The sequence below is a fragment of the Lissotriton vulgaris genome, chromosome 5 (genome assembly GCF_964263255.1).
Source record: "Lissotriton vulgaris chromosome 5, aLisVul1.2, whole genome shotgun sequence".
In the NCBI taxonomy this organism is placed as follows: domain Eukaryota; kingdom Metazoa; phylum Chordata; class Amphibia; order Caudata; family Salamandridae; genus Lissotriton; species Lissotriton vulgaris.
This window is the reverse complement of record NC_141693.1, coordinates 1,327,890,037-1,327,914,728: the sequence shown is the minus strand read 5'-3', so window position 1 is coordinate 1,327,914,728 and position 24,692 is coordinate 1,327,890,037. Positions and strand designations below refer to the sequence as shown.

General features: G+C 49.4%; 1 protein-coding gene across 1 annotated transcript in view; it reads left to right on the top strand.

Moving 5' to 3' along the window:
- Positions 1-24,692, top strand: part of SRPK1 (SRSF protein kinase 1) — a 353,882-nt gene that overhangs the window by 234,641 nt on the left and 94,549 nt on the right. The window contains exon 6 of the mRNA XM_086923257.1: positions 10,334-10,426. Coding sequence (XP_086779383.1) covers positions 10,334-10,426 — 93 coding nt within the window. The remainder of the gene's footprint in view (positions 1-10,333; positions 10,427-24,692) is intronic.

Genomic DNA, 24,692 nt, shown 5'->3' with positions numbered 1-24,692 from the left:
AATAGGTGACCTCACTCTTTTTCCCTAGGATAGGGTAAGGGCCACTCCATCTGTTTTGGAGAGCCCTTGGTGCCACTGGCTCCAAAACCCACACATGTTGCCCAGGTTGAAATTCAACCAGTGCAGCTTTTTGGTCATACCAGCGCTTCTGAAGCTCCTGGCTAGCCTCACGATTCTTGGATGCTTGTTCCATGTACACAGCCATTCTGGACCTCAGGCCAAGTACATAGTCCACAATGTCCTGCTTGTGTTCTTGAAGAGGCCTCTCTCAACCCTATTTCACAAGACAAAGTTGCCCCCTCACAGGATGAACAAACAGAAGTTCAAAGTTGGCAATCCCTACTCCCTTCTCCCTTGCAACAGGACTTCCCATCTCCTCTTGAGTGTTTCAGGGAGCCCCATGATCACTCCTTTCAATGTCTTCTTGAACCTTTCAACAAGTCCATTGGTTTATGGATGGTATGGGGTAGTAAACTTATACTGCACCCCCCACTCGTGCTTTAGGAAAGCAGACATGAAGTTAGTACCTCTGTCTGAAACCACCTTCTTAGGAAACCCTACCCTGGTAAATACACCCAGGAGGGCCTTGGCTACTGCAGGAGCTGTAATAGTCCTAAGTGGAATTGCTTCAGGGTACCTAGTAGCATGATCCACTACCACTAGAATGAATTTGTTCTCTGAGCCTGTGGGAGGTTCAAGTGGACCCACAATGTCCACACCTACCCTTTCAAAGGGAACCCCCACCACTGGCAGTGGTATCAGGGGGGCCTTTGGGTGGCCAACTGTCTTGTCACTGGCTTGACAGGTAACACAGGAGCTAACAAACTTCTTCACCTTTTGGTGCATCAGTAGAAGTGACTCACTAGCCTTTCCCAAGGTTTGGTTTGCCCCAGATGTCCAGCTAGGGGGATGTCATGAGCCAAAGTTAGGAGGAACTCCCTGTACTTCTGTGGCACTATCACCCTGCTGGTGGTCCCATGAGTGGGGTTTCTTGCCTCAGCATACAGTAATCCCTCTTCCCAATAAGCTCTGTGGGTACCACTGAGATCTCCCTGTGTTTCTGAAACAGCTTGCTGCCTCATGCTTTCAAGAGTGGGACAGTCTTGATGTCTCTGGCACAGCTCTTCCCTAGTGGGTCCCCCTGGGCCCAAGAGTTCAACCCGGTAAGGCTCAATCTCCATGGGCTCAGTTCCCTCTAGGGTTTCCAGGTCCTCTCCCTGAGGAAGGGCGTCCTAAGAGGTTTGCTGTGTAGAAGCTGGTCGCCCAGTCGTCTTGCTTTTTCTCTTGGTCGGTTGGGCCATACTCTCAGGCTCCAAACCTACTTGTTCACCCTTCCTTCTGCTTTGTGCTCTTGTTTGCACACACACCAATTCAGGAATACCCAGCATGGCTGCATGGGTTGTCAACTCAACTTCAGCCCAGGCTGAGGTTTCTAGGTAATTGCCAAGCAGACAGTCATCTGGTAATTTCTGAGAGACCACTACCTGTTTCAGGCCAATATCCCCCCCCCCCCCCCCCCCCCCAAGACCCCTCCGCCTAGTGTCACCATAGCCATAGGATGGATAGTGTTAGCGATGTCAGCATTGGTGACTGGAAAAGTTTTTCCAACTAGGTATTGCTCAGGGGAAACCTGTGTATCTCTCACCATAGTGACACTGGCACCTGTATCCCTCAGAGCTTCTATTCTGTTCCCATTCACCCAGGGGTACTGTAAATGCTTCTTTAAGTTGGGTGGCCACACAGCTGCATTGGCAAACGTAACCTCCCCCATGGAAACTAGACTTGCTTTAGTGTACGTCCAGATTTGCACTGGGCATTCTTCTGATCCCAATTGTAGACTTGCTGCCCCAGAATTAGCTGTACTGGGTGCCTTAGGGGCTTTGTTCTGGGGGCAATTTTTGTCTACAGTTAAATGTCCCAACTTCTTGCAGTTGTTCCAAAAGTCCTTGGAGGGATCAAAGTTCTTCCCTCTATAGGGCTGAGGCACATAGGGATAGTTTGGGGCCCACCCACCGGTACAGTGTTGTGGGGCCCTTTGGAAGACTGACTTTTTATCTTGGGGATTCTCACCACCTTTCCCCTGGGGAGGTATTGTGACCACCTTATTTTGGTCACCCCAGTGGCTGTTTGTCATCCTTGTCTTGACCCAATGGTCTGCCTTCTTTCCCAATTCAAGTCCGGTAAATTTATGCACATTATGTCCAGCTAACCAACCATCCAGTGTCTTCACTGATTAGTCCACGAAGTCCATCCAGGACTGGGTCTGTGTTTTGTGAGCCCCCCTGAATCTAATTCTGTATTCCTCAGTTGTGCGTCCAAATCTCTCCCAGAGTGCTCTTCATTAGATCATAGGACCCTGCCTCTGGCCCAGAGAGGGTCAGAAGCCTGTTTCTGCAGTTACCAGAGAACAGTTCCCACAGTAGTGGCCCCCAGAGAGGTTTCTTAACTCTTCTCATTTCACAAGCCCTCTCAAAGGCTGTGAACCACTTGGTGATGTCATCGCCTTCCTCAAATTTAGGGATAATCCCTTGGGGGATTTTAGGATCAGAAGTTTCCTCCCTATCCTTATTTTTAGTAGTGCTGCCACCATTGATGGGTGCTAAACCCATCTCTTTCCTTTCTTTTTCTAGAGCAGGAGTCTGGACTCTAGGTCTACTCTTTTGGCCAGCTTGGTTAACAAGCGGTCCTCTTCACTGGGGCTATTCCCAATGTTTTCTCTGGACCCTGGCCCACCTGTGTAGGTCCTAGGGTCCCAGAGGGTGATTCTTGCAGTCGAGGGCATGGGGACCCTTTTCTTCCTAGAGATGATTTGAGGGGGGAGGGGGGGGGTGTTGAGAGATTATTATCCTCCTCCTCCTCCTCCTCTGACCCCTCTTCCCCTCCTGACTGGTCATCACCATGTTCAGAGGGGTGGCCTTTAGCATACTCAGCCTAGAGCTCCTGGAGCCCTAGTTTGGTTGATTACAGGCCCATTTCTATATTAAGTTCACCTTCTGTAGGATACAGACACAGGCGGTGAGTTCAATAATCCTCCGATCGCTGTGCTGCTTCAAGGGTTAGAGGCAGAGGAGCTCCATCTCACTACACAGTGATGAGAGGCTGATGGTTCAAACTGCCTCTAACCCGCGAAGCAGCACTGCAAGCCAAGGATTATTGAACACTCTGCCGGTGTCTGGAACCTACTAAAGGAGAATAATATGTAAATATGTCCAAGCTGCAGCACACCCACTTAGGGAAAATATAACTTGCTTCTAGAACTACATATCCCAGAAATATTTGCGTTAATGAGCATAGCCCACTAGGGGGCCGGGTAATTAATAAAGATGCAGGAAATGCCAAATAAAGCAAGTTTGTACTGCCTTTGTAACTACAGCCCATGAAGAAGAAGCACAATGCCTTGCACCGCGTTGGCTAGGAATTTTTCCAGAACTGGGGGCTAGTTGGAAGGAACGTAATGCCAGAGGGCTGGCGAGCTGTTGTGTGCCCTCCATAAAGCTTTGTGCAGTTGTTTGCCTACATATATATATATATATATGTGTGTATATATATTTCTATATATCAAAAAATTCCCCATGTACATTAAGTTTTCCTTTAATAAACCTCTTACCAGACTCAAGCATTCCCGTAAATCAGAAAAAGAGAGCATAAGGGTAAAAACACAGCATTTATTGAAGAGAAAATTGCCAGTTAATGCAAATGCATTACTACCCAATAGGCTGCATTAAAAACCTGAATACTGGAACCAGGCCTTTAAGACCTCTAAGACCTCCTTCATCAGTTTCCTCTGTCTCACTCCTCTGCAAGGAGACAGATAGAGGCTCCTCAAACACCTGTTCGCCTCTCTCCCCGATGGCTGGAAAGTGTCAGCAACTGGCCTATTCCACACAGTCCAGACTCAAAATATTCATGGAAATATTCTCCTACATGGTCTCCCCTGCGGGCATTGTCTCCAAAACCAACACCATAAGCTACAACTCCTCTAGCAACCTTGGCACAGACACCCTCCCTAGGTCTTCAACAAGATCCAGGATACCTAGCAATACTACTCATCCGCACAGAACCAGGTCGCAGACAAGGACTAGATCTCAACGCAAGACTACAACCATGTCCTCTACACCTGCCCGAAGATTTTGCAGTTCCTGATCACGCCACAGCATACGTAGATCCCCTACTTGGTCTACATCCGCAAAATCAAGGGCGGATTACCCCACAACACTTACGGACACTCTACCAGTGACTGTATCCCCGGTAGACAACCTGAATACGTTTAATGAGATATTGGGGGGGGGGGGGGGCGGGGGGCGGGCAATGGGGGGATTGGGGGGCTAAGCTGAACATTGATATTCCAGCTCCCACTTCAAACTCCTTGGTCATTTTCGAGGCCTTACTTCATAGGTCATCCTCAAGACCATTACTCTTTTTGGTACCAGGCTTGCAACCAACTGGCAATGGACATTTTTGGACTCGTGCCTCTCTGTGAGCAGCTCCAGCGCGAATTCTAAGGAAATAAAATCCAGCCGACTCTGTCATTATAGCCACCGCCAAAAAGATGCACTCAATTGCGGCTTCATCATCCGTCCCTCTGGATAAGGACAGTAAACACCTGAAATCCTTGGGCAGGAAAATATGTGGCACATCTGCCTCATTTATGGAAGGTGTCTAGCACTGCAGGATTACTGGGTTGATATGGTAGGTCCCTTTGGGACTCCCTGGCCAGATTTACAGAAAACTACCCAAGGAAGACATAGAACTTTCAGGAGATCCTGCACGAAGGAGGTCTGGTATCTAACCAGATAACTAGCGTGGCAGCAGATGGCGCTGACCTGGTGGTGCATGGAATATGTGCCAGATGTTCATCATGGCTTCGTCTTATAGGCCTAAAGCCAGAAGCACATCAGCTCATCCTCAACCTTCCTTTTACTGGCAACTCATTGTTTGGCTTTCACATGAATAATGCGAATCCAAAAATGCAAACCGAGTTAGACACACTTGAGACAGTTGGCTTGGAAAAATAGGAGAAATTCAGTCGCCGGTACAGCCCCTTAGACAGACGCCCCTACCATCAGAGGACTGAATCCCCTCACTGGATGCCATACCAACACCACCACCAAGCCTGATCTCACTACCAGTCTTGCAGATCAACGCGTGGATGAGGAGCTTATAGACAATCACCAGCTTCCTCCAAGACACCCGGCAAACAATGAGGTATTGCTTCCCCCGTTGCTGTTACTCACTCTGGGGAAGGGGGAAATATCACCTTAAGGATGCCTACTTCTGCATGTCAGTCACCAGGAGGCCTCAGAAGTTTCTGTGGTTCATAGTGGCATCCAAGCTTTACCAGTAGAAAGTGCTGCTTTTCGGCCTGAAATCAGACCCTCACACGTTCTTGAAAGGCATGGGCATCGTAGCAACAGTCTTAGAAGGAAAATAATATTTGTCTTAGATGACTGGCTGGTAAAATGCTTCTCTCCAGATCAAACAAAGAAACATTACCACATTTGTATGGAGAACCTTCAATCCTTAGGTCTCCTGGTCAGTATCGAAAAATCCATCCAGATTCCAACTCAGACTACACTACCCAAGTGCGACCCTGGGCACAGACATTACAAAAATGTCCTTCAGAGGAGAGACGATTCTCAATTACTCTGAAGTGTGCCAACCTCCTTCACACACCTCACCCATTGGCCAGACAGATGGCATCGCTCTTGGGATCAATGGCATCATGTATATTCCTGGTTCCCAATGCCAGACTTCACACGAGACCACTACAACAGAATCTGGGGGATCAGTAGAATCAATTCACAGACCACTGGGTCAGCAAGCATACTCTATCTCAAGCTGCAAAAAGTTTGCTACTGTGGTGCTCATTGAAAAATCTGATTATCAGGGCCATGTTTCACCAGGCAACTCCGACGCACATACTCTGGATGGGGTGCTTACATGGGTGCCCAACAGACACAGGGCCTGTGGTCGGCCAGGGAGCAACTGTACCATATCAGCATGTTGTAGCTGCGGGCTGTCCGACTCGCCCTCAAGTTCATTTATCCATCCATTCAAACCAGCTCGCTCCCAGTCAAATGGACAACACGACCACTCTTCATTCTCTAAACAAGCAAAGGAGCACTTAATCTTTCTCCCTATCCCTGGAAGCGCGTGCCATCTGGAACTGGCTCATAGCGACTAAGTTGTCAATCCTGAAGACCTACCAGGAGTCCAGAATACACTAGCGACTCTCTAAACTGAAACTTTGCTGAAGCTCACAACAGGATTCTGTATGACGATTACATGCTAGACATTTTTCGAGTTTGGGGGCATCTGCAGATCAACCTGTTTGCAGACAAAAGCAACAAAAATGCCCAGACTTCACATCCAGGTTCTACCGACTTGGAACAAAGGGGAATGCCCTTTTGATAAACTGGTCCAGAACATTTCTATACGTGTGTCCTTTCATTCTCCCTGATCTAGAATGTCCTCAATAAACTGCAACGAGCCAGAACCAGAATGATCCTAATAGCTCCAGAATGTTCTTACCAGAGGTGGTACCCAGATATCCTCCATCTCTTAGAAAGACCACACAGGAGGCTGCCATGCAGACTGGATCTTCTCTACAAGCTAGGCGGGAGGTTTTTCCACTCCAACTTTCCTGCACTGAGTTTGACAGCATGGCTCCTAAATGTCTGCAGTATGGGTACTAAGGCCTTTCGCAGGCATGCCTGGGCATTCTTTGGGAGTCCAAAAGGCCATCCACCAGACACTCCTACGCTTTCAAGTGAAAGAAATTTTACATGTGATGTGTTCAAAATGAACTCCACCCAATTCTGGAGCAGGATCATGAAATTTTATTTCCTACATTTAGCAACATCTGGTCTGCAATTCCCATCGGTTAAGGTACATCTTGCAGCCATTACTGGTTACAGAGAGTCTCCTACACAGAGGTCATTCTTCCATATTCCTGTAGTGAAGGATTTCTTAGAGGGGTTGAAGAAGGGGTTCCCACTAGTATGACCTCACTCTCCTCCTTGGGGACTAAATGTGGTTCTTTTGAAGCTCATGAGTCCCCCTTTTGAACCTATACATAATAATAATAATAAGGGAGTCTTATAAAGCGCACGGTTACGCTGGCTAGCGTGTCCCTGCGCTGAGACAGATAGAAACTCATATAAACGGGCCGCCGAGTCAGCTAAGTTTATCGTGCATAAAGGTGTGTTTTTAGCTTCTTCCTGAAGACGGCTTCAGACACTTCAAGACGGAGGTCCAAGGGTAGAGCATTCCATCCCTTCGCCACCAAATAGCGAAAGGATCTGCCTCCCATGCGAGCCTTTCTCGTCCTGGGTACGTATAATAGGCCCCCATGGAAGGAGCGCAGCGCTCGCGTAGGTTCGTATCTGGAGACCAGACTCTGGAGTGGTACTGGTGCCCTCCCATTAAGGATACGGTGGCAGGTACAGAGGGCTTTAAACTCCACCCTGCTCTTCACTGGAAGCCAATGAAGAGTCTGAAGGGCTGCTTTGGAGGCCGATCTTTTGGGAAGCTTTAGAATGAGGCGAGCTGCTGCATTTTGCAGTACCTGGAGACGATTTAACACCTTGCTGGTAGCTCCGAGGTACAGTAGGTTGCCATAGTCCAGGCGCGATGTGACGAGGGCATGCACCAGCGTCCTGCGGGCCGACATGGGAAGAAGATCTAATATCTTCCGCAGACCTCTTAGGACGCTGAAACAGACCCCCGTCACACGGCCTATCTGAGGTCCAAAGGACAAATCAGCATAAGGCATCCTTACACATCTTACCTGGAAAGCTGCTTTGCTGGTAGTTTTTACTTCGGCATGCAGAGTCAACGACATCCAGTCTCTCTCTGCCAAAGAGCCATTACACGGTGTTCCATGCTTACTAGGTGGTGATGAGAATTCATCCGAGTTTCATCCCCAAGTTAGTGTCTGACTCCCACATCAACCAGACTGTTTCCCTCTCTATGTTCTTTCCAAATCCTTCTACACCAGAGGAAAGGGTACTGCACTCTTTAGATAAGAGGGAATTTAAATTGTATTTAGGCAAGAGCAAAGCCATCAGACAGTCTGACCTTCTGTTTTTTAATTATGACCTATGAGAACAGGCTTTGCCTAGTGTAAGTAATCCATTTCTAGATACATAGTTACCTGTATCCTAATCACTTAAAAATTAGCCAAACAAATTACCTGCCAGACCCAAAGCCCACACTACAAGGAGCAAGGCAGCAACCGCAGCCCTACTAAAGAATGTTCCAATCTCTGAAATCTGCAAAGCTGCAACTTGGACATCGGTGCATACTTTGACAAGGCATTACTGTCTAAATACAGACACTAAAATACACAAGTAGGGCAGGCCTCCTCATGAAATCTATTTTGATAATGATAGCTGCTCTTGATTCGTCAGCAGGGGTGTGGGATGGACTTGCTACTCTATTCAGTGCTTATGACTATTGATGAGGATCCTCCTGGAAGAGAAGTGTAAGTTACATATCTGTAATCCTAGTTCTCTTCCAGGGGAGTTCTCCTCAAAGTCCTAAGCAACCCGCCCACCTCTCCGGATGAATCTTGAAGGCAGCAGTTCTGTGTTCTGTTATTCGTTATTCAGATTACCGTAAAAAAGAACTGACCTAACTGTCACCTTTGGGGCATTATGAGATACATGAGGTCCTAGAGGTCTTAAAGGCCCGGTGCCAGTATTCACTCGTACACCTTTAATGTAGTCTATTGGCTAACAATGCCTCTGCATTCCCTTGCAATTTTCATTTAAAAAACTCCGTATTTAAATTTATGCTCTCTTTCTGATTTACGGAAAAAAAAACGCTTGTCTGGTAAGAGGTTTATCAAAGGAAAATTCAATGTTTATTAAAGGAAAGTTCAATATACACACTCACACTCTTTCTGTCTGTCTGCCTGTCTCTCTCCCTCTCTGACTCTTCAGGGTCCCCGCACGTGGGCGGGAATATTCAGTGCTTATGACTTTGGCGAGGATCCCCCTGAAAGAGAACTCGGTTTACAGGTAAGTAACTTATCCATTCATAATACCTAGCAACCAGATCACTGCACCTTGGCTTGGATTTCCCTATTAGTTACAGTTTTAGAAATTTGGTTAGCATGCTGGGATGCACTCAAGTGCAATCCTGGACTAGTCTAGCACTTATTTTTGGAGTTTTGAGAAACCATTTTCACTCATGTTATAAGGGGTTGCCATCCTTGGCTTTGACTACTGGTGTGAAGTTGCCATAAAGCTAATGTTCCCTATATTTATTATGTTGCCTCCTATTTTTTCACTACCCCCCCCCCCCCCTTTTTTTTCCTCTTTAGTGTGTGAGTATGACTTAAGTATGCTCAGGTCTGGGGCCCTTAATTCTGTCAATGTCCACCCATTTGTTAAGCCATGTCACATTTCAATACCTTCAATTCTTTGTCGAAGGTAATTGTATGTTGATTCATGTGCAGTAGTAAAGCTATTCCAAATCTGAAGTGTAGTCAAAAAGAACCCCAAACAGTAGAAATTATATCTCTGCAGCAGATTATGAATGAGAGAAGGCGAACATGACAAGGTAAAAATGGTGATCCACAAATTTGGTAGCTAGGTTTGATCGGGTGAGAGAACAAAAGGCTATTGGTTTTTCAGCTGAGAGGGAGTGGTGGATTAGGATGTGGGGGTTGAGACTGATGCCCCAACAGGCTATCAAATAGAGGTGAAGGACAAATTTGGGTGAAGGGTGGTGGTTTAGAGATGTTCATTCTGCATGTTCAGGTAGGGGAGGGGGGTGCAAGCGAGAAGGGTGGTCTCCATTGTCAAGAAAAAGAGGGATATTAAAAGTCAAAATTGGTCTTCATACGGTTATTCTTTCAGAAATCTGCCTTTTCTTCTGCTTCATGCTGGTCTCTGTTATTGTCTTCTTTTTCCCCCTTCTGTTTTAGACCACATTTCGCACATTATAGAGCTGATAGGCAGGATTCCGCGGCACTTTGCCCTCTGTGGGAAGTTTTCAAAGGATTTCTTCAATCGCAGAGGTAGTATTACTTCTCCCCTCACTCTCCTATCCCTCCACTCCTATCTCTCTACTCCTTGTGGGCCTCAGGGATGCAGAAAGTAGCAGTTAACAGGACATCTATTCAAGAAATTGCCAGCTGTTAAAGAAGATCGGCGATTCCAGATTTGGAATGTTTAGGAATAATTAGAAACGGCATTGTCTGTGATGAGGCCTTATCTGTCAGTCAGTCATGAATACACATCTTTGTCCATGTCCAGTCTTGCCTGCTCTGTATTGATGACTTTGTGTCTCTCTTTCCCTTTGAAATGATTTTTGTAACTTGCAGATCACATTGCACTGATCATAGAACTTCTGGGGAAAGTACCTCGCAAGCTCATTGTGGCAGGAAAGTACTCCAAGGATTTTTTCAACAAAAAAGGTAAATAACACTGTCACTTTTTAAATTAAATGCGATTCAAGATGTCACTCTGGTGGCAAGATATTTAGATACTAACAGGTAAACCCTGACAGGAGGAGATGGTTTCGTACAAGCCTGAACTTTTTGGCGCTATTTCACATTCACAGAAATACCTAACCTCACTCTCAAGACATAGACTAATCCACCACAGGCCCTTTCATAGATGTTTAGGAACAGACATTAGATCGGCGATCAGCTACCAACCCCATACTATTAGCTCCAAAATAAGCATAGTCTATTGGGCGACTCCACCCTGGACACTCCATGCTGCTTAATCCAAAGCATTCAGTAGCCCAAGAAAAACCAGATGTGTCTTCAGACCCCTGCCCACCAAGTCAGTTAGTAGCAGGCAACATCAGTAACAAAACAGCTGCAACTTCACATCCACCTTCACCTAATGTCACCTTATTTGGCACAGAAATCAGCTCCCAACAAGGTCCTAGTCTGCAACCCACCCTGGGTGTTAGGGTCCAAGGGGCCCTATACCTCCAACTCAGAATAAAACAACACTGTCCAAGCAATCTCCATTCCTGCTGTCACTTATTAGGTCTCTCCTTCCCAGCCCACACTATAGGAGTTTTGGGATCATTCTGATTATTCTGTTCCTTGACCCTTTACCACAGTGTTGAATCAGGAATGTTCTAGAAGAAACAAATAATGATCCCAACGTTCACCCATCTTTCTTTCTTTTTTAACATTTTGCAATCACTCACTAGTCACATGAATCCAAATCTTTTCATTACTGCTCCATGCCTGCCTTACTCCACCTTCCAATCAGTTACTTTCCATATAAACCGTTCAAAACCGTGTGGTGCAAATATGAACATTTCTGTACACCTTTGTCTCATGTCAGGTTGAGAAAAACACTGCTTCCCTTTGCCACTTATCTTATCTGGGTCTGTGCTGGTTTTTGTAATGTGCTCTAGACATTGCTTGTTTCAGCTCATGGCCTCTAATCTCTTGCTTGCACCATCCATTGAATGATTACAGACTTTGCCATTTTTATGATACGGTATACCAAATCCCTTAGCTTCTCTTGGTTTTATTCTGCACTCAGGCTTTGTTCGAACTTCATGGCGCATTGATGATTTTGTGACTCGTTTGACAGCAAAAGAAAACCAATGTTTGTTTTTTAAAACTGGATCTCTAAGTGAAAATTGTAGCTAGTATTTTATCACATCTAGGATACCTTCTCAATATCCATAAGCACCAGGCTGGATCGGGTATTTTGCAGTAGCTGTCCTGCGCCTGTAGGTGGCATCAGCTCCCTCTTGACCTCGGTGGCAGCACAGATGTAATGTTGCTGGAGCCATATAGTGCTTAAGGGCTAATCCAACACCACATTTCCATTCCATTTTTCTGCACCATTGGACACTTATCAGGGCCCCTGTCTGAATAGGTTTTTCATAGGAGATCATCTTTTTTGCTGTGCCTTAGGCAATGCTTCTCTCAAAAATTTCAGGCATCAAGCCCTGCCGCTCTTGTCATGAAAAGATGCCCATTTCAGACTCCCATGAGATCTTTGTGTTGCTTGGGGCTGAGACACAACTTAAAGTCGTGTGAGCAATGATTTCCCATGCACACAAAGACAATTGGTGAGCTGGAGGCCAACATTTTCATGGTATTGGCACTGGGCACCGGAAAAATTCAGGTCGAAGTATGACTCTTCTCCATCTTTTATAGCTGAAAGAAACCGTTAGTTATAGATTCCTTACCTTAGAATATCCCCAGGCATCAGACTGGATCCGGAAAGTTTTTCGTCAGCCGTACCCCTGCGCGTCGGTAGGTAGCGTCGGTAAACTCCGCGTCTGCCGTCATGGTTGCCGGGATGGTGTTGCAGAGGTTACTTAGACGCCGCCCTCGCGCGCTGATGTCCGTTCTTTCCTTTCCCGCACCAGCAAGTGCAGATCTGGAGAGAGCGGTACCCCCAGTCATTTTTTTACTGACTTTTTGCTACTTTTTCTCGACTTCTTTTCGAGTCCTACATCGACTCCTGGTGCATGAGCGATGCCCAGCTTCAAGGCCTACGGTTCATGTAACCGACTGATGTTGATAATAGATCCGCACCGCATGTGCCTCTACTGCTTGGAGCGCAACCACGACCCGAAGTCATGCTCTGACTGCCGGACCAAGGCCCCAAAGTCTTTTCGGAAGCGGTCCCAAAAGCTCCTCGAGGCCCGGCAGTCGGCTCATCATCGAAGTCTTCGCTCTCGGGGTCAGGTGAGTCAAAGCACAAAAAGAGGTCAAAGAAGCATTGTTGCTCTTCGACTTTCCTCGTCTGTCAGCCAACTTGACGATGGTGCCTTTCCTGCGGCTCCATGTGTGGCGCCTTCAGGGTCGACTCCGGCCCCCCCCCCCCCTTCCCGGGACCAGGAGCGACGCCTGCCCAGCTTCGTCAATTTTACGAAGCGATGCAGGCCACCTTTGGGCAGCCCGACTCCGGTGCGCCTTCGGGCCCGCAGACTCGTTTGGGGGTCCTAGGCCTTCAACGCCGACGGCTCCAGCCATGGATCCGGGCCTGGATATGGATCGGTGCCAGTCGACCTTGTGACACCTCAACCGGCGCCGATTCCACCGGCACCACATCCGCAGCTGCCGCTGGCTGGACCTGCAGCCGACGTCGACCCCGGCTTTCACCCCGATGCTGATACGGAGCCGGACCGGCGTCCACCGGATCCGACATTGATGGGTACTTTTGTGCCTGCGTTCCACTCATGCCATTTTCATCCAGTTTGGCAGCCAGAGGAGGGTGAGGAAAGCTGGGAGGGGTCTGAGGACCCTTTAACTTTCCAGCTAGCGTAGGAGCGGGGCTGGAGAGAGGAACTGGGGGATGTCAGTGGTCTAGATACCTCCCCAGACCTAGGCATGTTGTCTCCTCCTACCGTGGCTACCGAGGAGGGAGCGTCATACCCAGTGGTGTTGCGTCGGGCTGCTGATGCTCTCCACCTTCCTAGGGTGGCAGTCAGGACTAACCTCCTGACAGAGGTGCTTCAGCCGGCAGCGAGCTCTTCAAAGCCCCTGCTGCCATTCAGTGAAGCCCGTACGGACATCCTTTTGGGCACCTGGTCCAGGCCCAACACAGGGGCTCCTGTGGATAGGATGGTTTCCCGATGCCACCGCCCGGCCCCGGGTGACCCCACTTTTCTCTCCCAACACCCTACCCCAGAGAGCTTGGTGGTGCAAGCCTCAACGTCCAAGGGCGCCTTCTCTACTGCTCCACCTGACCGGGAATCCAAGAAGCTGGATCAACTTGGGAAGAAGATGTTTACGTCCTCCTGCTTGGGACTGCAGTCTGTAAACACTGCATGTCTGCTGGGCCGTTATTCCTACTCTGTGTAGGATGCGGTGGCGCAAGTCCTGCCTCAGTGCCTCTAAGAGGCCCGGACCATGCTCTCCGGTGCTGTCACCGAGGGGCGAGATTCAGGGAAGTTTACTATCCACTTTAGGCTGGATATTGCCGGCGCACTGGGCAGAACGATTGCTACGTCAGTAGCCCTTAGGCGCTATGCCTGGTTGCGTTCAACTGGTTTTCCCGGGAATGCCCAATCCACACTTATGGACATGCATTTGGATGGCTGTCACCTTTTCGGCAAAAAGGCAGATAACGCGCTGGAGCGCTGAACGACTCTATAGCTACGGTCAGGCCCTGCGACCTCTCCTCCACCCGCCCTGTGCAGTCTGCTTTTCGCCCCTTTCGTGGCTACGGAAGGGGTGCCCCACCACGTCCCGCCCAAAGCCACAGGCCGGCGCAGGCTGTTAAACCCCAGCGCAGCCGGGGACGTTAGAACCACCAGCGTGGTTCGGAGGGCCAGCAAGCGGGCCAGTCCACTTCAGCCCCCTCTGCATCAGCCTCTAAACCCTACTAGCCCAACCTTTTAGGGCCACCAAACACCAGTGGGAGGATACGCCATCACCTCCCCCACTCCCCCACTGCCGCACCATCACGTTGAACAGGTGGGTTCTACTGATAGTCCGAAGGGGCTACTCCCTTCCCTTCCTTCGAGACTACTCCTCCCTCCATGCCATCTCAGTACCATTGCATGTCGGAGGATCACCTGGCCCTTCTCCAACAGGAAGTTTCGGCCCTCTTGGCCAAGGGGGCTGTCGAGCTCTTTCCTGTCTCAGAAGTAGGTTGTGGTGCTATTCCCACTACTTTATGGTGCCCAAGAAGGACAAAGGCCTGCGTCCTATCTTGGATCGCTGGAATGTCAACCGTTTCTTCCGGAAGGAGAAGTTAAAAAATTTTATGCTCGCTCAGGTCTTGTTTACCCTCTACCCTGGAGTCTGGTTGGTTGTGTTTGTCTTTAAGGATGCTTATTATCACATCCCCATCCTGCCGGCCCACCAGCGTTACCTGCAGTTCACAGTAGGCCACAAGCACTTTCAGTTTACCGTGCTCCCATTTTTGCCCTACCAGTGCCCCACGGGTGTTCACGAAAGTAATGGCGTTGGTCGCAGCTCATCTGCGCAGATCAGGGGTTCCAGTCTTCCCCTATCTCGATGACTGGTTGTTAAAGGGGGGCTCGCTCCATGCAGTCCTCTCCCACCTCCAGACTACGTCCGACCTCCTGCATTAGCTGGGCTTCTCCATCAAGGTGCCGAAGTCGCACCGGATTCCCTCTCAGAAGCTCCTTTTCATCGGAGTTTCAGGTCTATCCTCCCGAACGGCGAGTCCGGGATATTAGGGCTATAATTCCGGTCTTTCAGCCTCTATCCCCGGTTTCGATCAGGTTGACCCTGAGGTTGCCGGGCCTCATGGCCTCCTGCATCCTGCTGGTCGATCGTGCCAAGTGGCATATGCAGGCTCTGCAGTGGGACCTGAAGTTCCAGTGGGCGCAGCATCAGGGAAATCTGTCCTGTCTTCACCTCCTTGCGTGGAGATTGAGCGGCGGCAGTTGACGTCATTTGACTTGCCTCCTGAAGTTTGTGATGTAATCTTGGCAGCCAGGCGTCCCTCCACTAAGATGGTATGCGCCTGCCGATGGAACAAATTTCGCGAAACAAAAGGGGATAATGGATGGAGCGTTTGAGCATATCAAACACTCAACCCCAGTCAACTGATCTGGGTTTAATCCATCACCATTCTTTAGCTCACTCAGCCACCTCAGTTCAGACATGGCCATATGCAAATCAGTCTGACCCTGTGCCTCTTGGGAACAGTCCAGCCCGAACTGCCAAGCCACGTCTTCCCTGGACCGGAAACAAGCATCCTTGGACCGGTTTCGGATTCATAATCCTCATCAGCCAGGCTGTCTTAAATCCAGTGGCCAAGTGAGCAAGGGACTCACGTCTGAGCATACCCTGCCAACTTAGGGCGAACAAAGCGAAACAAAAGGGGATGATGGACAGAGCGTTTGAGCAAATCAAACACTCACCCCCAGTCAACTAATCTGGGTTTAATCCATCACCATTTGAGGTCGAGGTTAGATTATTGGTTGGTGTCATCAGATGTAGCCTCCTGGACACTGGATGTGGCGCACCTTGCACGTTCTCTGTCAGACCATGCCCCTTGCCTACTTAAATTGTCACTCCCAGATTCACCAACACGTGCCTTTAGCTGGAGACTACCCCCTCATGCCTTACTTGATGAAGCATTCAAAGAAGTGATTAGAAATGATATAGTCGAGTACTTTGAATTAAACTCTGGTTCGGGTCCCTTGAAGCAACATTATGGGATGCTTTTAAGGTGATAATAAGAGGGAAATGAATAGCCAGGCAAGCAGGAGTTTTGAAAGCAATCAGAGGCTCTATAACACAGATAGAATGTCAGATCAGGGACCTGAAACAGCGATTTTGCTCTGGGGCTTGCCCAGAACTGGCGGCGGAGCTGAAAAGTAAACTATTGGAATTTGCAGAAGAGGCGCAGAGGGAGCTCAAATTTTTGGGGAAGCATGCTGAGGCCAGGCGCTATGGGGAGGGAGACAGGCCTGGCCGAACACTTGCAGGCATGATTCTTCCTTGTATACAGCAACTCAATCAACACACTCAGAGGGTCTGCAAGACTTTCTGGATTCCGTAGAACTGGTTTGGTTCAACAACACACATAGGCGGTATATGGATCTCCCCATATCAGTAGAAGATATCAAGCAACTAATAAAAAGTTTGCCACTAAACAAGGCCCCTGGGCCAGATGGCCTAACAACGGCTTTTTACAAAACATATGGAGATGAACTAGCTCCGAAGCGGTTGGCAGTATATACAGAGGCTCTGGAGGCGGGGACTCTTCCTGATTCCATGCGCGAGGCTCTAATAATGACATTGTTAAAACCTGATAAAGAAGAAAGGAAACTGGACTCCTATCGTCTGCTCTCCTTAATAAACGTGGATGTTAAAATCTATGCTAAATTACTGGCAACCAGTCTGCAGCCACTCCTCCCGGTGGTGGCCCTCCCAGACCAGTCTGGGTTCATTCCGGGGCGCGCTACGTCACATAATCTTCGAACACTTTTTTCAGTCCTGCACTATCTTCACCCCAATGTCCAGGCAGCTGCCATCTTTCTAGACGCAACAAAAGTGTTTGACTCACTCGAATGGCCCTTTAGTGCGTATGGGCTTTAGTCCTCTCTTCATCCGCCGAATTCAGTTGCTTTATAACAAGCCAGAGGCCTGTGTTTGTGTAAATGGCTTGGTATCCGAAAGCTTTGGAGTCACCGAGGTACTAGACAGGGCTGCCCCCTTTCACCATTATTATTTGCCATTACCATGGAACCCCTCGCAGCCAGAATACGTCAACACCACACAGCTAGGGGGATAGGTTTTAGAACTAGGAGCCTTTTAATATCCCTGTATGCTGACGATGTCACTCTGTACATCCTAAATCCCACAGTGAACTTAGACCCAGTGCTTCAGGAATTTATCAAATTTGGCGGCTTATCCGGTATTACCATAAACTGGAGGAAAGCTGTCGTATTTCCGTTGACAGATGGGACCCCTGAGGTGCTGTCGGAATACCCACTGTGATGGGAAGCAGAGGAAGTCCAATACCTGGGCATTTGGCTCAGCCGTAGTCTACAGGAACTCTGGAACCTGAATTTTGGGTGGGCTATAAAGTGGCTGGAAACTAAAGTGGCAATCTGGTCCAAATTGCTGTTATCCATTGCAGGCAAAGTGGCATTGACAAAAATGGTCATCCTGCTGAAATTTCTGTATTTATTTACAAATGTACTTATTCCCCTCACACAACACTTTTTCAAGTGCCTCCGCTCCCAACTGCTGTCCCTGGTGTGGACGGGCGACAGGCGAGAGTGTCCAAGGACCTCCGGACTCTTCCGCGAAGTCAGGGTGGCTTTGGAGCTCCTGATATGCGACTTTAGGCACTATGTGCGCAGGCCCAGTTTCTACACTTCTGGGTTTACCAGACACCTTACCAGCCACATGTCGCGGTCCAAATCGACGCAATTGCGCCGACCCCACTAAAAGTAGCAATCTATAAAAAGGCACCGCGCCCACTACAAGATATCGACACTGCAGACATGCTAAGGTGGGCATGGCAGGAACTTCAGAAACGTGCTAATCTCCCAATACTTTACGCGCCATCCATGCCTTTATGAGACAACCCACTTCTGCCATGTTTGGAGCACGGAGGAGGGGTGATAGAAATAGGAGGCACACAGTTACTGACGTTTGCTGATCTGTACCCTGAAGGCACTTTTAGGCCCCAACCCACGGGAGGGGATGAAGAGGAATTGCCATTCGCTGAAAAGTTTACTTACCATGAACTGAAAGCGGCATGCCGCGCACTATGGGAGGGGTTCCCAGAGGCACCCCTAACACTCCATGCACTAGAAAACATTTAAGCCAGGTCTTCCCCACGTAAACTGGTAACTCTCCTATACACCACTATGCAATGTCAGGCCCCAATCACACAACCCAGATCCTTGCAGTTGTGGAACAGAGAGTTGGACCCCCCACTGCTGGAAGAGCAATGGGACTATTGCTGTAGGCAAATGCTAGAACTGTCCCCAAACTATAAGCTACGCCTCATACATTTTAAATTTCTACTATAGAACTCCAGTTAGTCTCCGTAGAATGCGGCTGAGAGATGATTGGAGATGTGGATTCAAACCTGCATCCTTCTTACATATGGCCTGGGACTGCCCTAAGCTGTCAGAATATTGGCGGGACATCTTTACGGCGGTGAACCAGATAGTTGACTGGACAGATGCCGCCTCCCCACTCTTCGGTCTTCTTGGCCTAGTGTAGGACCCCATGCCCCAGAGGCGTAAGTTAAATGCCCTCCTGCTGTTGTACGCTCGGAGGCAGATTGCTCTTAGATGGGGCAGGAGGAAGGTACCTACTCTTGCCGCGTGGCTATCTGATGTCACCTACGGGCATACCCAACTGGGTGTTTACTGGGAACTTATGCCACGAGCCTCCAGACCGCAAACATATGGGAACCGTTTCTACAACTGTCACGCGCCAGAGAGAGCTCCCCCACACGCAGCACGACTCTGAAAATTACTTGATAACCATAAGTGTTGTAATGCCAATGTTGTGGGAGGTGAGGCTTCCATATTGTGCTACACCAGTTGGCTGTGTGGGGCTAGGTGAAATCCCTGAAAGAGGGAAAGAAGTGATGGTAACAGTACACTATACCTTGTTTAAGTATATTCCATTGCCTTGAGTATGTAATGTAGGATATGCTATGACATTCAAGCGCACCCTTGCTTATCGCATGATTCTGATGTAAAGTTGTCACCACTGTAAACCCTGTAAATTGACTATATATGAAGATGTCAGAACCAGTAACTTTTTGTTGTTTTGTGTTCTTCTCAAATCGTAATCTTTTGTAACACTGATAAACATGCTTATAATGAGAAGATATATGTTTAAATTGTTTTGCAAAATTAAATAAACAAATAAAAAAAGGGCTATGTTTAGGCCATTTCTGCCTTTCTAAGGCTTCCTGATCATCCTTCTCTCTTCAAATCCCCGGCTTTAAATCGTATCTTAAAAGGCATCACTTCTCTTTATTCCTATTCACTTCGTGATGCCTCAGTGGGACTTCAATTTGGTTTGGACTTCTTTGATGTGCGCTTCCTTTGAGCCGCTTCGCGGCTGTCCTCTACGACTCTTAACTCTTGACACGACATTCCTGGTAGCCGGCACATCTGCCAGAAGAGTGAGTGAGCACCAGGCTCTTTCATCCAAGCCTCCTTTTCTGGCTGTACATCCGGACAAGGTTGTCCTAAGAACTCGTCCATCCTTTCTTCCCAAAGTTGTCACCTCCTTTCACATCGGGCAAACCATCACTTTGCCCACCTTCTTTCCTCCTCTGCGTACTTCTAAAGAGGAAGAGAGGCTCCAAAGTCTAGACCCAAAACTTGCGCTTTCCTTCTACCTGGATCGAACAAAACAGTTCTGGGTGGATGACCAACTCTTTGTTGGCTACATGGGCTCCAAGAAAGGTCAGGCCGTACGCAAGTGGACCATCTCTAGATGGGTCGTTTTGTGTATTAAAGCGTGTTATTCTCTGGCTAAAAAGGAGCCTCCAATGGGGCTACACGGCCATTCCACTAGGGCGACGGCCGCCACTACTGCTTTGTGAAGAGGAGTCCCTCTGAATGACATCTGTCAGGCGACTACGTGGGCATCACTGCACACGTTTACAAAACACTGCTGCCTGGACAGCCAAGCCCCAAGAGACTGCTTTTTTGGCTGTTCTGTTCTCCAGGACTTTCTGGTGGGATCTTGGTTCGCAGATCCACCTCCAGGGTTGGTATTGCTGGGGTATCTATTCTAAGGTAAGTAATCTATACCGAACTGTTTCTTTCAGATGAACAAGTTACTTACCTTTGGTAAGAATATATCCGACGGAAACATAGGTTAGTTATAGATTCCATATCGCCCCACCCATCCTACCCATTCTGCGAACTGATTTCTAGGGTTAAGGACATCTTTCATGCCCTAATTTTGTGCACCAGTGGTCGGTGTCTTGCATGGCTCTGCATTCCTGGCGCAGAAAGTCGTGTACAGAATTGACATCAGCGCGCGAGGGCGGATTCTAAGTAACCTTCCCGACGTCATCCCGGTGAGCACGATGCCGACGACGGACTTGGATTCGACCGACGCCACCTACCGACGCGCAGGGGTACTGCTGATGAAAAATTTTCCGGATCCAGTCTGACGCCTGGGGGATATTCTAAGGTAAGGAATCTATACCTAATTTGCTTCTTACAGATATATGGTTACCGAAAGTAAGTAACTTGTTCATCAAGAATAAGGAAGAAACTCATAAGATGTTCTGATTGGACGACTCTACATCTAAACATTATTCCAAGTCAAGAGGCAAGTCTCCTTGAAGATTTCCTCCTGAAGTTTGTTCTTCTCAGAGCCAGAGCTGTTAGAAAACAGTCCAGCTGAGGAACCTGTTCCAGCTCAAGCCCTGACTCAGTTGTTGGCTCTGGCCCCAACAGAAACACTAGCCCCCTGCTAGTTATTCCACCTTTGTATCCTGAGTTTTCGGCATTGACCAGGGTCCTTTTTAGGTCGAGCCTGGGAACACGCATCCGAAGGATGCGGTCCAGGTGGAGAACTATAGCTAGCTGACTCGGGGGGAATGACGGACACGAAACTGCCACGCGCTTCTCCCCGGCTGGATTCAGCTGCGTGCACGCGCACCCACACTCACGCATGCGCACATCACAGCCACACGCATACACAGGCACACCCCCCCCCCCCCCGCACCTACACACACACTAGCACACCTACACGCACACACAGACCCCTCACACACACACCAGAGCACCTACACACACACGCACGCACACATACAAAGACCCCCCTCCCGCCGCCGCCGCAATCGCACACATACACATACACACACACCAGCACCGGACCCCACTCACCGGCTACGCAGGATTTCTCTTCTCTGGGGCGGCCCCGGGGCTCTCCGTAGCTCACGGGAGCCGCGGGAGGACTCGGCTTCTTTGCTCCATCCCGGCGGGCAGCCAATCATAGCCCAGCAGCAGGCGGGACTTCCTTCTTATTTCTGGCCCAGCCTACGTCTTCTCTCCCGATGCCTAGCTTCCTGCCTCAGGGGTCCGCCAATGGCAGCGCTGCCCCGAGCAGGGAGACGGTCTGCACTAAACTAAAGGGGGCGGGAGGGGGAGCGAGAGGCGGTGAAGGGAAATACTGCGGGAGGAGAAAAGTTCAAAGCGAGAAAACACACGCGAGAAAAAAATAACAGAACCACTCTGCCGAGCCTGGACTCTGTGCTTCATGGAGGGCTAAGCATGCCTTGAAGAGCGAAGCATGCCCTGCGTGTAAAACTCCCTGATCCAGGCGGCATGTTTCATCCCTGCATCCGCTCGTTCTTTCTGGTTGCAGCCAGTGCTTAATTGGTGCTGGTAAATTCCGGTGCTTAGCACCGGCACTTAATTGCCAGGGCCGGGTCTACAAGCATTGCTGCACATTGTTGATTTTTATTTTTTATTTTAGTTATTAACCTCACTACTGGACGTGGAGAGTGTTGTGCAACTTCAACAACATCTCGTCCACAGTAGTACTGTCTGTCTGCTCGTCCCGTCCGTCTCACTCCCAGCGAAGCTATGATGACATCATGAGCCTGGCCTGCCCAGTGTGTATGTGCAGCATCCCGAGACCCTGAGCTTATTCCCATCAGAAGCCTTGGGCAAGGGGGGGGGGGGAGGGGGGCTTTAGAGTCGTGTGATGTCGCAGCATGCAACTGTTTGTGGTCCTTGTGTTTGAGATGGTGGCATGCTGCTAAAGGGATCTGCTTTGGAGTGCTTTGATAAGGGTGGGGCGCAGTTGGCCGGGCAGTCTCCCTGCCCTTTGAAGACCAGATGCTGCCTGACCTGTGACTGACCCTGCTCCAGCCCTGCCGTCCTGTAAGTAAATCTCTTCGTTTGTCGATGGGTCGGTTTGTTGTGTGTTCCCGGTGTGTTGCACGGTGGTTGGCTCTGTCGAGGAAGGCCGGCCCTTGTGCCGGGCAGCGCACCGCTAACAGGACGGGCAGCCATCGAGCCACCAGTTGTCTGTCGATGGCATGCCAGGTCTGTGCCTGGGCGCGGTTCAGCAGCCACAGCGAAGCATAGCCCGTGGGAGTTCTTAATGCCGGCGTGGACCGTGTGAATACGTAACAATATTATCTGCCTGCAGCAGCGGGCGCGGCCCATCCGCAGGGTGAGGGGGGGCTCGGCAGGCATGACCCCCAGAAGCTGCTAAAGCCAGGAGTGTTCATTGGATAGCGTGTTTCTGATGGACTGGGTAACATCGATATCCAGCGGCAGTGCACTCGCTTCATCCACCTCGTGAGCATGAAGGGCTGAGTTGGCCCTGCCAGTGGCACACCTGTAAGTACTGATCCTGGTTTACACGTCTTGCATCAAACTGCACCAGTCACCAGAATGCAGATGAGGAAGGAAGCTGAGTTTCTGACAATCTTCATAATTAAAGGGTCAACTGAATGTTCAGCTTTTTTGCCCCTCCCACCACCCCCTCACAGATTTCTAAAGTGAAATCCCTGGTCGCCCATTCTTTACTCCTGCATCCAACCGCATCTTAATCCTGGGACGTCTCAAAATCTGGTCCTTAAATGTCAATGTTCTAGAGATCACTCAGGGACTTGCATGTCTGCCTGGCCCGATTCCTCCCCAGCTCCTCCAGCCCACCAAAAGTCCGCCTGCCGCAGCCTATCAGGACTTGTAAACACTCACTTGGTATGACTGACTCTTACCGCAGCCCTCCTGGCCTTGATGGGTGAGCCTAAGCCCTGGCTGAGCCAGGTAGAGAATGGAGATTCATTTCAGTTTCACACTCAGTGTTGCCGGCCCGGTGGGCGGGACCCTGATTTTGGTTCTGTGGGGGTTGGGCCGGGCTGTGGGGCATCAGGCAGTGTGAGGCGGCGTGCGCAGATTGTTTCAGATTGCGCAGCCGTGCCCCAGCATAGCCACAGGGTCGTACTCCACCACCGAGTCCCCAACGGCTGTTGTTAAGGTCTGGGTGTGTGTGTTCCAGGCAGCCCGACCTTACCCGACCGTCCGACGATGGCGTGAGGACTGGGACTGGCCCTGGCCCCCGCCAGTACTTGCAACAGCACCAGATGAGGCTGGCAGGCGGCAGGCCTAATCAGTTAATAGTTGAAGCAAGGCAGTGCCCCGGCCCACCCTGAGCGAACCAGAACCGGTAAGTCACTCTGTCTTAACAAAGAGCTGCAGTACTGAAGAAGACATTTAGTGAAGTAACTAGTAGTAGTGTAGCCCGGCCACCATGATCCCAATAATATGCCGTGGGTGGGTGGCAGAGGCTGGTGTGAAGTTGTTGTGTATTTCACCTCTTTATTGTGTGTGTGCGATTAAGTGCGTACCCGGGCCATGCATTTTGCACATGTGACGTCACAGCCGCCGCAGAGGCTGATAATATAATATCCAATGTTACTGTCGCTCAATTTGCCCCATTCAATTCACCCACTTTGGAAGGATGAACATGCAATGAACAAAATAAATTATGCATTCTGCAATTAAGTTAAGTCAGAACATTCTAGGGATCATCCTGCTTAAATAACATGAACTCTGTGTTTGTAGATGGGTTGTAGGCCAGGGTGAGTGCTGTGTGAGTGCAGGGTGAGTGTTGTGCCTATATGAGTGAAGGGTGAGTGCTGTGTCCTGTACGAGTGAAGGGTGAGTGCTGTGTCCTGTATGAGTGAAGGGTGAGTGCTGTGTCCTGTATGGTGTGAGTGTTGTGTCCTGTATGGGTGGGCGTGCTGTGTCTTTTATGGGTGCAGGGTGAGTGATGTGTCCTGTATGAGTACAGGGTGAGTGCTGTGTCCTGTATGGTGGGAGTGCTGTGTCCTGTATGGTGGGAGTGCTGTGTCCTGTATGGTGGGAGTGCTGTGTCCTGTATGGTGGGAGTGCTGTGTCCTGTATGGGTGGGAGTGCTGTGTCCTGTGTGGGTGGGAGTGCTGTGTCCTTTGAGTGAAGGGCGAGTGCTGTGTCCTGTATGAGTGATGGGTGAGTGCTGTGTCCTGTATGGTGTGAGTGCTGTGTCCTGTATGGGTGGGAGTGCTGTGTCCTTTATGGGTATAGGGTGAGTGCTGTATGCTTGTTTGAGTGAAGGGCGAGGGCTGTGTCCTTTATGGGTGGGAGTGTTGTGGCCTTTATGGGTGTAGTGTGAGTGCTGTGTGCTTGTATGAGTGTAGGGTGAGTAGAGTGCCTGTATGAGTGTAGGGTGTTTAGTGTGGCTGTATGAGTGCAGGGTGGGTGGTGTG